We start from the raw sequence: 17302 nt of genomic DNA on the forward strand, positions 1-17302 counted from the left end.
TGCTCTGCAGTGGCTAGTACTCTGTGCCATTGGGCGGAGTGGTCCGTTAGCTGGCAGAAGCCCATTTAAGAAGCTCTGCTATTGGGAGGTGGGTATAGCTCAGGGGTAGAGCACATGCTTTGCATGCACGAGACCCTGGGTTCAATCCCCAGTACCTCCATTAAAATAAATAAGTAAATAAATAAACCTAATTACCTCTCCCAAAACAAAAATAAGCAAACAAACAAAAAAAACCCAGAAGCCCTGCAATTGGTGCTCTTTTACACCCATGGTTAATTACCAGTGACTTTCAGACCGTGAATGTGAACACCAGTGATTTTTACAATGAAACAGTACAACTGAAGTCGAGACGGGCTATGCAGGTCTGTTTATCCATAAATAAAATGAGCCTGCACTGTGTCCTTTCATCGCCCCCCTGTCTGACTTCTGCAGTGCTGCATCATTCACCCCTCTGGTCAGCTGCCAGCACATCCGCTGTCGGTGGGCTCTCACTTCAGATCTGTGGCCATATTTTACGCACAACTGTGTGGCTTGTTTCACGTATCTTGTGCAATATACTGTCTGGGTTTGTGAGAGTAATTATACTTTCTGCCTTTTTTTTCCTGCTTGCTTATTGGCCTGTGGGTGTGGGCTGAGTAATGCGCTTGTAAGAAATTTTACCAGTAGATGAAGGGGGTTTACCTTTAGGTAGGCAAAGATGTAAGTTTATAATTGAACTTTCATGTTTTGTGTAGAGGGCCTATTACATACATAACGATGTCCCCTATGTAAAGGGATCTTATAGAATAAATATAGATATGACTTTTAATATACCTTGCTGTGAAAAACAAATCCATTTTAGCTTTTCGGGTGGATTTTTAAAAAATTAGCGTTAAGTGACTGAAAAAGAAGAAATTTTCCTTGAAGCACTAGTAGACTCTAAGCAGGCTAGGAAGTCTCCAGTTAAGGGACCAGTGGAAAACACCAGTAAGTAAAAACATATGGCCACCGGCTTTTCACTTAAAACTGCGGGGAAGCCTCCTGGTTTGCTGTTCACTGTCTGTGCTTCAGAGTGGTCCCACTGCTTGTCAGCCTGCAGCCACAGGTCTTTTCTGACTTGCTGGGATCTTCTTCATCTTCCAGTCACAGAGGAGGGTCAGAGGACTGTTACTCTCAGCAGCCTTCCAGGGACAGGGGTCCTTTAGTTCTCCAAGAAGTACTCCCCCAGCATGCTGGGCTCACTGTCATTTATTATTTGTGTGTCAGTTGCCTCCCTAGTCTGTAAACTCCTGTAAGCAGGGACTGTTCCCAGCACCTGGCAGTCACTGGCCCAGCGTGGGGGCTAGATACATATTTGTTGAAGAGAGGAGGAAATTAGATTCTTTATTTTCTTGAATGTGCTTATGTTCAGAAGATGAAGGTTTGTGCTATAATATACACAAGATGCTACTTTTTCTCAGTGTTTCTATTAAATGTTGTAAATTTTAATTGTCCTTGAAATTTGTGAACTTTAGAATGTTACAGACTATTTATAATATAATTTCTATTTCTTGAAGTAAGTTTTTTCCCCGTTGAAGCCCATCTCATTTTTGCTAACCTCCAGGGGGAGATGGACTTAATTTTCATAACACGGATGTGGCCCCCTGACGGCTTGAGTGAGCAGGTTGAGGACTGCAGAGACGTTTGAAGGTCTCTTGAGATTCAAACCTGTATGTATATTCCTGAAGGCCAGAGTCCTTATAGACCAGGCAGCATCGCTGGTCAGCCATATGAAATGCCTTTCTCTTCGTCCAGAACACACTCTGAACAAAGGACCGCCAGCAGAGTTGCTCCAGGCTTGGCCCACTGACCTGGCTTTGGCATTTTAACTATGAAAAACAAAAGCAAAGGTTTGCGTGATGGTTTATGAAAAGCCACGAGCTTTTTGTGTGTATTAGCTCTCTGCCTTGCTGTCCCTTGATTTTCCCTTTCTGGCTGTACTGTGCTCACCAGCCCCGTGCAGAATGTCCTATCTGGTTCAGGTGAGACGGTCTGTATCACGCTGCTCCCAGCCTCAGACCTGGCACGTGACACAGCCCGGCAGAGTTCCATCCTCACCTGTGCCCCCCGGGTCCCCGCTCCCCTCTCCCTTCACCTGTCTCTGCTGGATTGCAGTGTGGGTTCTTCTCTCATTGACAGATTGTTGCTGTATAACCACTTTTACTTTTTTTTCTTCTGAATTTCAGTGAGGGAGAAATTTGCTAGAAAGTTACAGAAGGAAAAATGATCATATTCATTTTGATTAGCTGGAACCCTCTGGGTGAAAGAGATGCCTCAGGAGAGATTAAGAAATTTTGCTAGAATTAGCATAGGAGAGGGTACAAAGATGTGGGGACCCATTGTTTTAAAACCCTAGAACTCTGCTTATGTCTTAGTAGTGAACAAATACCAATAGGACATTCTTATCAAGGCTCCCATATATAATTAGTATGAAAATAAAACTGAAGAGGGAAAGGAATCTAAAAGAAAACAGAACATAAATACAAAATAAACAGACTCATAGACATAGAATAAAAACTTGTGGTTGCCAAGGGGACAGGGGGGTGGGAAGGGACAGACTGGGATTTCAAAATTTGTAGATACCAACAGGCATATGAAGAATAGATAAAACAAGATTATACTGCATAGCACAGGGAAATATATACAAGATCTTGTGGTAGCTTACAGCGAAAAAAATGTGACAATGAATATATGTATGTTCATGTATGACTGAACTATTACGCTGTACACCAGAAATTGACACATTGTAAAATGACTATAATTCAACAAAAATGTTAAATAAATAAATCAGTTGTATTTATGGAAAAAAGAAACTGGTGAGAATGACACTAATATCAAATTTATTTTAAAAATTGATTATCAAGTATCATTTTTAGATGTAATGACCATTTTTTTGAATTCTAATTATGCTAATGGATCTTTCAGTATAAAAAAATAGACGAACTAGTGCCCCTCACCCCAGTTGGGCACACTTGAGTCTCATTTGTCTTTTCAAACCTGTTGGCCTTAGGTTACTAATGGTGGCAGAACCAAATGTTCCGACTATTCTGAGGGGTGAAACCAGATCATTGAAACGATCATGTGGTGCAGTTTTTCAAGCCATAATGAACAGCTTCATCAAGCACATATCATGAGTAATCACTCACTGTAATGTGGTGCCCACAAGAGACATGCTGTACAGTGGAATGAGATTTTAATCAGATGACTGATTGTAAATATACATGGACTGAGAAAACTTTTTTCAGCTTTTAAGATTGTGTTAACATTTGCTCTGTGTTAAATTCTTGTAACATGGTGGCATTTTGGGGCTAAGTATTGACTTGTTTAATTACCCAGTTCTCAGTCCCAGCCTTTTGAGACCTGACCTACTTTATTGCGGTTCCTGAAGTGCTGAGTATCTTGGGCCCAGTCTACTTTATAAACAGAAGCCAAGGCTCATATCGCTATATAATTTTTCCTGAGGGGGGAATAAAAGGCGAAAGTCAGATGTTCTCATTCTCTGCTTGGAGATAATTCAGTAGTCGGGTTGTCAAAGGCAACCTGGGCAGAAGGATCAGCGAGACCGTATCAGCAGTTCCATCAGAGATATGATTTCTCTCCCTCTATCTTGCTGTATTTGGTTGCCTTCTGGGCATCATCACTGCAAGTGCTGCCTGGAAGAAAGAAGGGTACATCTATCACTATCTCCCATGGCTCTGGGGCCAGTTCCCCTCCCAGTCAGTAACAATTTAGATTCCAACCCAGTGTGCTGTTCTTTGGGGTCCTAGTAAGCTGGCTTCCAGGGAGAAGCCTAAGTCCCATGGAATTGACATGCCGCCTGGCAAGTACTTCCCTCCCCAGGCTGGCCAGCTTCTACCTTTCCTACAAAACCCAGCAAGAGCATCACCTCCTCTGGGAAGCCCTTGCTGCATGCCTCCCCTGCTGTTGTAATGTCAATACTCTTTTCATGAGCTGCTGGACACTGTGTTTGTTTTGGGGGGGTGAGGTTTGGTTTGATTTTTTTTTTTTTACAAGACCCTGTCCATCCCATCAGTAGGTGCTTTAATTTTATTGATGTGAGGGGACCCCTCTTCCATAGTGCCACCTTAGCAATTAATATCCGCTATTACTACATTTCAGGCTCCCAAAGCCAGTGTATTATTCTTAAGAACAACAAAAACAAAAATCTGTCCTAGTCCAGAAATTACAAACACAATTTTCGATAAGCATCTCATTTGACTTATAATATTTGTTACTTAAATTTTTTTATTTTTTAAATTTTTAAATGTTTTTATTGAAGTATAGTCAGTTTACAATGTTGTGTCAATTTCTGGTGTACAGTGTAATAGTTCAGTCATACATATATACACATATATTCATTTTCATGTTACTTTTTCATTATAGATATTGAATATAGTTCCCTATGCTCTACAGTATAAACTTGTTGTTTATCTATTTTATATATAGTCGTTAGTATCTGCAAATCTCGAACTCCCAATTTATCCCTTGTCACCCCTTCCCCCATCCTGATAACCGTAAGTTTCTTTTCTATGCCTGTGAGCCTGTTTCTGTTTTGTAAATAAGTTCATTTGTGTCTTTTTTTTAAGATTCCACACATAAGTGATATCATATGGTATTTTTCTTTCTCTTTCTGGCTGACTTCACTTAGAATGACAATCTCCAGGTCCTTCCATGTTGCTGCAAATGGCATTATTTTAATATATGTTACTTGAATAGCTCTGAGTTTTTAATGAGGAAATCTGAGTTCAAGTTGAAATTGGGTCAGTTATTAACTATGTAACTGCTGGCTAACCATTTAACCTTCATTCATGCATTTATTCATTCATTCACATATTTACTGAGCCTGTGGACCAGGCCCTGTTAGGCACCCTGCGTTGGCTTCTCTAGCTGGCAAATGGCAAAATATACAAGCCCTACTTTCCTTACAGTTTGTTAAGAAATGTTATGACAGTGCTTTGTACATGTAGAGCTCTACAGAGACATTTGTCATTATTTTAATGGAGGAGGGCTTGTGCATCAAGAACAGAACAGAACAAAGAAGCAGAGAATCGCTTCTTTAACAGAATTTGTTGTGGCCACATGAGAAAAGTGTTATGGATATATCCAGGTGTGGCATCTGGGGTGAGTTGGCCTCAGTTTTTTTTTGTTTTTTTTTTTGTCTTCTTGGCTATCTCTATCCTGAAATATAATCCTGAGAACAAGAATCTCATTGCAGCCTGGGTGTCTTTCCTATGCTCCTGGGGGAGGCAGGAGCAGGGACTGATTGTCTCGCTAGAACTGGACACGGTGGGTGAGATGTTAGTCCCCAGAAGGATGTCAGGCCTCCTCTCCAAACAAACAGGTGAGCGGAGAAAAGCAGCGAATGTCTAGCGCATCACTCTTAACCATTTTTCCCTCAACTGATGGCTTTGACTCATACTCTGTTAAAAGTCCTCCCTCTGCTATATCTCCTGGCTTCTGCACTCATCACCTGTCACAGTGGAAACTTTCCCCCTAGATAAACAAAAAACCACCTCATTTGTCTTATCCTGCTGAAGCTGCTACCCTCTCCCCTCCAACTTCAGAATCATATATGTGTATAAACAACACAAAGGAGTTATTTACACCCACTGTCCCTGCTTCCTCTCCATCACATTCACTCTTCACTTGGCTCTGGTCTGGCACCTGGAGTCATACTGGCCTAAGTTCACTTTCACTCTTCCCCTTTACCCCAGCATCACTTTTTATCCTCGACTGTGCATGCTCTGAATCTCAAATCTCTATGCAGGTAAGATTTAGACAGAACCAGGTGTTAGAAAAACATAAGAAAGTGACGGAATGGTATCCTGCAGACTCTGTTTATGTGACTTTTCCAGGTGGAGATAAAGATGGCATGACTTGATGCCAGTTGTTATGTGATGTCATCAGGAAGCCCTTCCAAGTATTGTGTCCTGTACGTTCTCAGAAAATAAAGACTCTGATTGAGACCGACAGGAGGGCAGCATTGTGACATTTTGAATAAAGAACTGGGGTCTAGGGGACCTGGACCATTAGCCTCAGCTCTGCCCCTAGTTGTGCTTCAAACTGTTTCATCTTCCTTAGTATCTATGTCTTTACTCTGTCAAGTGAGTAGGTTACAGCAGGTAAACTTAAAAGTCTCTCCTCCTCTTTGAAATTGATAGGTAGCCCAGTCAGAACTAATCAGGGCTTCTCGAGTCTAGGTATGAACTTTATTCTTGTAGTGATTTGATTTGGTTTTTACCTCCAATCCTCCAAGTCAGTCTTCAGACTTCCAGGTAGGAGTGTGAGCTAGACCTTGGCAGCCCACTCATGGGATGAACAAGTCTGGAGATGAAAAACTGTGAGGGTTGTAAACTGAAGAAGCTGAGGCAAAGACTGAGTGTGAATATGGTACTTCACAGAGACACTGCCCTGCGTGTGTCAGGCTAGGTGGCCATACCACGGTGGTTCTAAAACATACCTCACTGGTTAGGTGGCATTTGTAGCTTCTGGTGCACCGTTCCTTTCTTCTTTAGTCCCTAAGTCCCGAACAGCCAAGATCAACCTGGAAGGAAGGACCAGGACCCTGAAAGGCAGGCAGCCTGGCAGAGCAGAGCAAATCCCGGAACCAGCTATGGGTTCTGGAACGAATTCTGCCACGGACATACTGTGTGCGTGTCAGCCACAGGAGGCCAAAGAGGGATTCAAGGAGGTGCGCTGCCCGACTGGAAGAAGGCGCGAGGAGCCCGCCCACATGGAGCATAACAGCACCTTACTACGTACAAGCGGGTGGCGCGTGCAGGTGTGCGCACTTCTCCTTTTATAATGCCCGGGCATGCGTGTTGTTCATAATGCTGACTCATGCTGTTTGCGCATGCGTTTTGTTCATAATGCTGACGCATGCTACTAGCGCATACGTACATTTACTTCTTACCTCATATACACGCAAGTTATTGTGAACTTTGACCTGGGTCCCCCGGCCTACCCACTTAAGACTGCCAACGGTGGGCCTGACCCCTTCTCTGGCCGAAGCGGATGCTGTGTGCTCCACGAGTAAACCTAAGTGCAGGACCCCTCTGGCAGGTGCTGGGAGCCTAATTGGGATGCACTCTGAAGCTGCAACAGGAACAGCAGTCAGAATCATAATGGATAAACCATCAGGGCTGCCACGGAAGCATTAGCCCAGGCACAGTCTACTAATTTGCTGATTGTTATCAGACCAGAGCTGCTGCCCGGGGAAGTGAGCATTCATACTTAGAGACGCTTCCTGAAAGTGACTGACGCAGGGAGTCGGAAGCCTGAGGCCACGTGGAGCCTTAAGTTCATCCATTCCGGTTTTCTGGCTGACGCTCCAGTCTCCTCTAAACACCCTCTTAACCCATGCTTGAACTCGGGATGGGAAATTCACTGCCTTATTAGGATATTGCAGCTTGTTCAAAAGTTCCTTTTTTTTCTTCAAAGTTCCCCAGGATTTTTTTCTGATTCATTGATTGATTAATGACTTTTTTTTGGAGGGGAGGGAGGTAATAAGAGTTCAAAAGTTCCTTTTTGTATATCAAGCTGTTGCATATCAGTTGATGCTTGGACAACAAAAATGTTCATATCACATACGCACACAGAAGATTTCCTACTTTTAAAATATTTTGTCTTTTATTGAAATGTAGTTGATTTATAGTGTTAGTTTCAGGTGTACAGCAAAGCAATTTAGTTATGCATATATATTTTTTCCAGATTCTTTTCCATTATGTGTTATTACAAGAAATTGAGTATAGTTCCCTGTGCTATACAGTAGGTCCTTGTTGTTTATCTTTTTTATATAAAATAATGTGTAGAAGATTTCCTGTTTTTATCTTCTGGAAGGAAGCAAGAATAGTATGCACAGGACCACTGCTTCTTATGTCTTCTCAGAAGGAAACCTTGGCCTATTGTGAGCTGGTAGCCATGAGAGGTTACTTTCTTCAACGGTGATAAGAATAATTGTGCTGTAGTTTGATAGCTATCTTATTTCAGAAGAGAAGCCCCATTTCTCTTTGTGGGTGTTTATTTAATGTATTTACACATAAGAGTGATATATTAAATAATTACTTTTGAGCATCTTTTGCCTGCAGTCTACTGTGCCGAGTGCCCAGGCAGGCACTCATGACAGCCTGTGATCCACATGTTAATTTACTCAAAAGATAATGATTGAGAATCTGCTTGGTGGCAGGCTCTGGTTTCTTCATTCTTAATCAGCTTACCTGTCACAAGGATCCTTAAGGTCCTCAACTTGTCCCAGCCCCTAATTCCATTCTCAGCCAATCACACAGGCATGAGAAGAAACAGTCTGAAACACAGCATGTTTTCACAATCCTTCACTTCTGTACATTTAGATGCTTCATTTCATAGGAGAACATAGTTACTGGTGAAACTGGACATGCTCTGGTATGTACTGGTGTGTGCCAGTATATCCAAATAAGGTGCGAGTCCCGGGTGGGGGCGGTGGGAGGAGGCTCCCTGCCCCGCCCCACCCAGCCCACTCTCACTCAGCCCCAAGGCTCTTGGTGAGGACCCCACGGAACAAATGCTCTTCCTGCTTTTCTGCCCATTTCTTGAGCTCTGTGCTCGTGCCTCAGATTTTCCATCCGTGCTGACCTTTTCTCCAGTGCTCTGACTCTGCCAGGGCCCTGGATTGAGTGGCCTCTCTTTCTGGGCTGCATTGGAAGACAACTTCTGTCCTTCTTTTAAGGTGGCTTGCTGCTCCCACTGAGTTACTGGGAATGGGGCTCCCATTAAAACAACTCTTAAAAATTGGAGGGAAGGAGGTTACTATTTACTGAGTCCTCATGGTGTATCAAGCGCTGTGCTAAGCCCTGTATCTATATTTTATCACTTAATTCTCACAACCTCTCCATTTTCCCAGCCAGGAGGCTAGAGCCTAGAGGATTCACAGAACTTTCCAGAGCCGGGCTGACTCTAAGACCCGAGGCGGGAAATGTTGCCTGCAGAGCAGGTGTGCTTAAAGGGAGCGCAGCACGTGGGCTCGCCTGGAGCCGGGCAGCCAGGTCGGGAGAAACAGAAATCAGGTGGGGGCGGAAAGGGCTCATTTATTGAAAATCAGCAGCCACTTTCAATGAGTAATAATGAGGGGCGGGGAGAGCCGTGCTTTTAGGGGGAAGAGCAGGTATTTCACAGCTTCAGGGCTCAGTTTGACTCCCAGCTTTGTCCTCTGCTGGTTGTGAGCTCTGTGCCAGTTACTTAGCCTCTGGATAAATAGGGATGCCGACACCTACGGTAACTGCGCGTGTAGGTGAGTACCGAACATAGTAGTTGCCACCTTCTAAATACTCAATAAATAATAATTTCTGTAATTAGGATTTTCATGACTCCTTCGGGGGTGGTGGGGGCTTCTTCCCCTCCCCCACCTCTATACCTAGGGCCTCTGTGGCTCCTTCCACATCCATTCAGCCTCTGATTCCTGCAACAGAGTCTGATGCTTTCTGTAGCTGGTATATAACTGAAAAGACTGAACAGGTTTGGTTGAGTGAAGGAAGCAGAAATCTTTGTTTTACTTCATGCATACTTCTGCCTCCCATACTGCAGTTCTGGCAGACTTACAATTGCTATCTGTTGTTTGAAGATTTACTTTTGTGGCCGAGCAATGTACCCTTGGTTTTGGTTGACAGGAGGGATCATTTCTGTTTTTTTTTTTTTTTGATCTATGTTAAATACGATAGCAATTGACCTCATCTGGATCCATGTAAAACCGGCTGAAACAAATTAGCTATCCCTGCAAGTGTATCTCCTCCAGAGCTCTGTTCAGAAGGCTTAGGAGTAAATGGAATTTATGTATCCTGAATTTGATTTTCCCTGAATTTTATCATTATTTCAAGTAAGTGATACAGTAGATGAGGTCCCTCATATTTTGGCTCCGTGTCTCTATTCTCACCTACCCCGTGTCTGTAATCTGTAAACAGATGCCTGAGTACGTAAAAGAATCTTGTCATTTAAAGGTACGCCACAAGGAATCCTTGAAATGTCAGTAATCACCTGCTGTATGTCGGGGTGTGGGTGGTGAGGTGCTGGATGTCCTGAGATGTTCCAGAGACAGGTGGTAGGGTGGACCTGAAAGCTAGGGACAGTCAGGGCCTGGGCAGTCAAACCCCACTCGGGTGCATTTCTGTGTGCATTGCTCACTGCCTGTAGCGCAGGATGAATCCAGGCTTTCTCTGGGCAGATAGCTGGCTGGGATACCAGGTACGTAACCACCGCCATCGGGGTGTTAGCAGTGGCGATTATACCTGGTGGGCAGCAGCATGATGCCTCAGGCCTCTCACAGCTAGACCCAAAGGTGGGAGATGGACACGGGCTGAGTGGTTGGAGGTTTAGGGGGAACGAGCTTGCTCATTAGGGAAACCAGGGCAGTGCCATTCCTATGGACTAAGCCAGTCTGGTGGCGTTGGGAGAGGTGTGCCTGAAAGGGTCCACCGCTGCCCAGGGCTTATTGGATGCCTGGTGTGAGGCCCAGGCACCATGACAGGCTCACCAGTGAGCACACGGAACGGCTTTCTCCCTTCCGTGCTAGAGCCGTCTCAGATGGGGCGGGTGGTTCTCTCCGCGGGAAAGCTCAGGGCTGTGTCCTGGAGGAGAGGGAGGAACAGAACTGACCCTTCCCCACCCCTGTTCTTCCCTTTGGCCAGTGTGATTTTGTGTTTTTAAAACATATTTCAGGGGGTAGGATGTAGCTCAAGTGGTATATGCTTAGCATACACAAGGTCCTGGGTTCAATCCCCAGTTACTTCCTTAAAAATATATACATAAATCTAATTACCTCCCACCCCCCCACCCCCGCCAAATGTTTCACTTAGTGGGGAGGGTGTAGTTCAGTGGTAGAGTGTGTACTTAGCAAGCACAGGGGCCTGGGTTCAGTCTCTAGTACCTGCATTAAAGAGTAAAAAAAACCTAATGATCTCTCCCCAAAGGAAAACCATATTTCATTTATTTTTGAGTAAATGAACATTTACTCAAATGCATGTTATAAAAAGACTCCTCTTTTTGGAAAAATGGTGAAATTCACTCTTGTGGCCTCTATTTCTAGAGAGAGAGAGAGACATGTGTACTATCAGAGAGCAGTAGTTCTGCATCGGAATCACCTGGCGGGCGTGTTAAATTAATTGCTGGGCCTCATCCCCAGATTTTCTGAGTTTGCATGTCTGCGGTGGAGCCTGAGAATTTGCATTTCCAGCAAGTTCCCGGGTAACGCTGCTGTGGCATACTTTGAGAACCACTGGTCATGGAGTAATCCGTGTATCCACCATGCTCTGAATATAAATTGTCGATTTTTTTTGTCAAGTCCACCACTGCTGTAAATGTCTTCCTTTGATAACGCCTGTCTTTGTCTCCCTTAAACAGGTATTTTGACGTTGGCCTGCATGACTTCTTAATCAGGTAAGCCAACAACTTTTCTTTGAACTATCATTGAATAGCAGGTCTATTACGGAACACTGAGATGAAAATAAAATCCTTGTTTAAGTATCTTGATAAATAATGGCAATTGTAAACAACTTGTCAAGAAAACACGACCAGCACTGTTTTTTGTGCCTCCCAGAGTTGCACATGTGTATCCTTTTAAACAATCAAGGGAATTTATGTTTAAGGGGATTTATATCTGAAACGATAGCTGTCCAACGATTGGGAAAGGCAAATAGAAAAGCAGAGTGCCAGCTTGCATTCCTACATTAAACAACTCTCTGAACCAATTTTCTCTCCATTGAATTTAAGCTTTTTAAACTAAACTGGTTGTTTAATAGTCATTGAAGATATAACTTTGTTCCTAATTGAAAGAGATTACAGATGGCAGTTTATATCCTAGTATATTGGTGATTTTTTACCAGAGTTGGCTTATGGGGCATATTAATTCCAAATAGCTATTAAATCAAACACAGTTTAAGTGGAAATATACCAGAATATTAACAGTGTTGGTAAGAATATGCATGATGTTTTTCCTGCTATAAACTTTGCTGAATTTTCTAGATTTTTTTATTATACTGAACGTGTATTTATTATTCTAATTATGGTGGAAAATGGTCATTAAAAATAACCATCAGAAATATGTGTGGGAAGCAATAATGGTTGCTGAAGGATTGTGAGCTAAAGATTATAAGGAAACCAGAAGTCATGCAGAGTGATTTGATTTCTGCAAATACATGGCTCTAAATGGTAGGTAATTCTAGGAGTCTGCTAATCAGCAATGCTTTAAATCACATGTGATTTCTGGGCAGCTGTTACGGTGGTTCAATTCTCCACGATGCGTGACCATCTCCTCGTGGGTAAGATGCTCTCTGAGGGGAAATGTACGTCACTGGCTTCCCCTTGGTCCTAAACCAGCAGCATTTCCTCTATGCCAGATTGCATATGGCAGTGTTCCAAGAAGGGCCATCCATACCTTGTCCTCTCTCTAAGTCTCCGTCCAAGGCTGTGCATTGAAATCTGCTTGTCTCCCCCAGACCCAGGGAATATGGATTATCCTGGCTTTCTCCAGGATATCACACACAGATGGTGGTATGTAAACTGCTACCCTTAACACATCAAGTGGTAAATGTATTTTAGCAGGAGGGATAAAGGGCCAGTGGTCATGGGAAGGGCAGGCATGAGAATTCTGTATCTAAACCGATCTGGGCAGACTTCACGAAGTAGTTTGGATTTTTTGAGGTAGTGTCTTTGGTTCTTGGTATCACTCCCATGCTGCTGTTCACAGAATTTCTGTGGTGGATGCAAGTTTGTACTTATTTTCTCTAGTAACTTTGCTGAGGGCAGGGAACATGTCTTAATCATCTTTCCATAATTAAATTATATATAATTAACCTTCAACAAACATTTGTGTAGGAGTGACTGGATGAGGAAATGAGGCAGGAAAGACAAGGAGTTACAATTAAGAAGGTGCTTTTCCTTTTTTCAACAAATAATCGTTAAGCCTACCACGTCCCCCTTGCTTGGGCATGTCTGGGAATACCACCATGAGAAAAAGAGACATTGGATTTAAAGCTTTTCCTGAGCTTATCACTTGCCAGCCTTGTCCTTTGAGCAACGGGAAGTAAGGAGGAGGGGAGGGCTGCCTCTGGGACCCCTCCTCCCTGTCCTTCTCCTGGACTCTGTGTCTTCCATAGGCAGAGGGAGGGGTTAAATGTCTCTCATGTAACTGGTGTTGGGATCCTCTGGCCCTGGTAGGGGGCCCTTTTGGGTGAGTACTAGTAAGGTGATCTAACTAGGCATCTCAATCAGTCGTTCTGTGAACCAAGCAGACCTGGGGCTTCTTCTGCCCTGCCGGCTTCCTGTAGTTTTCCTTTCCTTTGCTCTGGGAGGGGCAGAGCAAATCAGCACGCCCACTGCTTATCCACTTGGGGAATGAGAGTTCAGTCTCCTCTTCTTGCAGACATGTCCGGTCTCTGTGATGACATCTCTTCATCCCCTGTCCCCCATCCCACCCACTGCCCTCCAAAGACATGACAGCACTCTTCACTAAGCCAAGAATGTAAGGACCCAAGTCTCCTCCTCTGCCCCCTTCCCAGCTTGTGTATAGGGTGGGGTGTGGCATGGGGTGGAGGAGGTGGCTAGTGGGGGCAGTCAGTTCTCCATCTCTTAGTCATCCGAGGACGGGGTGGGGATATCACCCCTTTTTTGCAGCTCTCTTTAGAAAATGGATCTTTCCTGCTCCTGGTCTGGGAGGTCACACCTGGTGGGGACTGAGCACTGTTTATCACTGGGCACGTTAGTGAGAACTGTTTTTTTCTGCACTTGGACCTGGAAGTTGGGTTGAAGATGGTGTGGGTATGATGAAAGTGGAGGTGAGGGAATGGCAGCCAACAACTTTTTTAAGAAGGTAAGCTGTGAAGGGGAGGTAAGAAAGACTGGGCAGCTGGTGGACGGGTGTTTTGAGTGGGGATTTTTTTTTCTTTTTAATTGGAAGAACTCTTGTATTTAGCCAACAGAAATTCTTAAGTGCCCTTTAGACTTAGAGTAAGTGGTTTCATTTGGGTGGAAAGAAGCAGCGCATGCAGGGGAATGAGGAGACAAAGGCAATGACTTAGTGACCCCAAAGGGCAGTGGTATTTTCCTAGAAGTGTGTCACTGGAGAGAACCTTAGAGGGTTGGAAGAAGGAGGGGGTTGTGTTTGAGGAATCCTTCTCACTCTGTGATGGCCAAGAGAAGAAAATATATTTCCCTTGGTAAAAGAGGAGATGTTGGAGAAATTGGCATAGATTTTTAAATTATTTTTTTATTGAAGTATAATCAGTTTACAATGTGTCAATTTCTGGTGTACAGCACAGTGTTTCAGTCATACATATACATACATGTATTTCTTCTCGTATTCTTTTCCATTAAAGGTTACTGCAAAATACTGAATACAGTTGCCTGTGCTATACACAAGAAACTTGTTTACATTATATACAGTAGTTAGTATCTATAAATCTCGAACTCCCAATTTATCCTTTCCCACCCTCTTCCCTCCACCCCCCCCAGTAAAAAACCATAAGTTTGTTTTCTATGTCTGTGAGTCTGTTTCTGTTTTGTAAATACGTTCAGTTTTGTCATTTTTTTAAGATTCCACGTGTAAGTGATATCATATGGTATTTTTCTCTTTCTGGCTTACTTCACTTAGAATGATGATCTTCGGGTCTATCCATGTTGTTACAAATGGCTTTATTTTATTATTTTTATGGCTGAGTAGTATTCCATTGTATAAATATACCACAGCTTCTTTATCCAGTCATCTGTCGATGGACAAATATTTAGGTTGTTTCCATGTCTTGGCTGTTGTAAATAGTGCTGCTATGAACATTCGGGTGCATGCATCTTTTTGAATTAGAGTCCCCTCTGGATATATGCCCAGGAGTGGGTTTGTTGGATCATATGGTGAGTCTGGCATAGATTTTTTTCCCCTAATTAACTGCATGTATTGGCTCCAGCAGACTCTTAACATATACTCTGGGTTGTTGGGCTATATTGAATGCTTAGCATTTGGCATGAAAGAAACAGCAGCGTGCCTGAAATTAATCAGCTGCATCTTTTATGCTGATGGAAGTAATGTCAGCTTCTCTGGAATGGCATAAATTTCCACAAAGCCAAGAGCCCTATCTGTGATCTTAGCCCAGGCAACTGCGTGGAGGGACATGTTTCCTTTTAAGTTGTAGGAGGGTCTCGCTGGGCTGTGCGGCAGGAAGGAGCTGTCACATTTAATGAAGTGTGAGCATTTTCGGTATTGGCGTTTTATGATGACTGTGGGAAAATTCAGTGAGCTCAATCCTTCCGCATCTTATACAAACCAAAGGGAAGACTTTCAGAAACCAGTAATCACAACGCACTTCAGCATAGCCTCGGCAGAAGAGTATTGGCTAGAGTTCTTAATGTGATGCTACAAAGGAGAAAGGAAAAAAGGGATCAGTCTACGAAAAAAGATTACAAGAGAAAACAGCTCTTTCATTTTAGATAATAGGGTGGCTTCTTTAAATTTAGCTTTGATAAGTTTTGGCAAGAAGTGATTAGTGATATTTCATTTGATTCTTGCTGATTGAAGCATTTTTCATTTTGCCTGGAGTTGTAGCCAGCCCCACCCCTTTGATGAAAGGTATAATTGCTTTGTATCTGCCCACCTGCCCACTTCTAAGTCCCTCGGGTTGGGCAATCACTGTATGCAAGACAGGATGCCATCATGACTTTCAAAAGAAAACCTGGAGACGTCCTCTTCCGTGTTGTCTGAAGCGTGAAATTTGTCAGTTTTCCTTTTATGATTGCTCTTACGCTTATGCTTGTGAAAAAAAATTCACCTGTGTTTTCTTATTTTCTATAATTTATTTTCTATAATTTCTTATTTATATTTAGTTATCCATTTCAAATACCTATTTCAAATAAGAATCTAACTTTTAAAAAACAGCAGAATAAATTTTCTTTACTATCACTTTCCCTTTTTATTCTAAAGTTCATATATGAGTGCATCGGAGCCACCACTTTTGTCTTGAGGAGAGTGTTTTGATACCCTGTCCCGACTAGCAGAAATGCGAAGTGGAAGGATCATGCCATGGATACTGCTGAGGCAAATAGAAAAAGACAGTGAGCCTCGGGCATGGCCCTAAAGCTATTTGAGAAGATCTCTGGAGTTAATATCCTTTACATCAGCAAACAGATCCTGCTTAGGGAATGGCATTTCTATACAGTGCAGATGCAATCCTATACCAACACCAATGTTTGTATGAAACAGCATGTGCCCTTTTGAAGAATGATTTTGTTCTGGTGAAAGAGAGGGTAGAATGGGACAGCTGCTCATTTCTCATAGTGTCTTTTTTAAAAAAAATACTTTTTTATTGATGTATAGTCAGTTTACAATGTTCTGTCAATTTCTGGTGTACAGCATCACATTTCTGTCATACATATACATACGTGTATTCCTTTTCATATTCTTTTGCATCATAGGTTACTACAAGATACCTGCTGTGTCGCACAGGAAACTGTATTCATTATCTCGTGTCTTTTGTTGTTCTGAAGGTTGACTTGGTTGGTTTGGAGAGTCTTTGAATTGTCGCAGGGCAGCAAACTTCAGTGATGTGTGAATCCAGGGTTTGCTGAATTCTGAAATGAGCAGAACTGTTTTGAAATGGCTTTCCCTCTGGGCTAAAAAACATTTGACTTTGGAGCTTCATGAATCACAGGGTAGTTCTTAACCTCCTCTGAGTCCCACAGAGTCCACCACCACGTTCGCTATAGTTAGTGATAGCATTCACAGCGTCTTCCTTTGGAGAATTTTAGGATGGAAGGGGATTATGCCCCACGTAGTTCTCAGAAGATGTCTCAGATCCACTCTTCCATCTTGCTGCTTTTGCGGAAAAACTGCAGAATCACTCATCTTCATGGCTGCGCTGTTACGGAGTTTATTAGAAAATCCAGATTAAAAAAGAATAAAAACGAAGAGATTTCTTCACGCTCCGAGAGTTGAAATGCATAATTCCTTTCCCACCACGTATAGAGGATCTATCAATACAGATGTTCCGCTGAATGAATGTATCCTTTAAAAACATTGCAGAGCCGCTGGTGAAATAATTGAGAGAATTTGCAGTGTAGGGACATAATGTACAGAGCTCTGAGTCAGGGTTGCTGCTGAGTGGGACTGGTGGTAAGATCCATGGTCTAAACCAGTGCAGGTGGGCTGTTTCCTCCACAGGACATTTAAGTTGTGCTGGTGCCTTTTAAAAAATTCTCTTCCTCATGCCTGGGGACTGTTTTGGTTTGTGGCACTCTGCACCAGGTAGAAGCCGGAAACTTGCTTCCCTTCCTTGCA

The 17302-nt window shown here is 43.1% G+C and overlaps 1 protein-coding gene, 1 long non-coding RNA gene and 1 other non-coding gene across 7 annotated transcripts in view; 2 read left to right on the top strand and 1 right to left on the bottom strand.

Annotated features, from left to right (window-relative positions):
• HHAT (hedgehog acyltransferase) overlaps window positions 1-17302 on the top strand; it is a 278182-nt gene that overhangs the window by 142097 nt on the left and 118783 nt on the right. For all 4 annotated transcript variants that reach the window (XM_072948490.1, XM_072948488.1, XM_006198736.4 and 1 more), the window contains one exon: window positions 11386-11421. In XM_072948490.1, coding sequence (XP_072804591.1) covers window positions 11386-11421 — 36 coding nt within the window. The remainder of the gene's footprint in view (window positions 1-11385; window positions 11422-17302) is intronic.
• TRNAA-UGC (transfer RNA alanine (anticodon UGC)) lies at window positions 88-160 on the top strand. Its single transcript has one exon. It is a non-coding gene; the product is annotated as a tRNA-Ala (tRNA).
• Window positions 3369-6813, bottom strand: LOC140688729 (uncharacterized). Of its 2 annotated transcripts, XR_012063485.1 has the most exons (3): window positions 6479-6813; window positions 3559-3671; window positions 3369-3475 (listed from the first exon to the last, which is right to left on the bottom strand). It is a non-coding gene; the product is annotated as an uncharacterized lncRNA (long non-coding RNA). The 2 variants fall into 2 exon arrangements; XR_012063484.1 differs by having other exon boundaries at window positions 3369-3671.

Source organism: Vicugna pacos, chromosome 23 (assembly GCF_048564905.1).
Source record: "Vicugna pacos chromosome 23, VicPac4, whole genome shotgun sequence".
Taxonomy (NCBI): Eukaryota; Metazoa; Chordata; class Mammalia; order Artiodactyla; family Camelidae; genus Vicugna; species Vicugna pacos.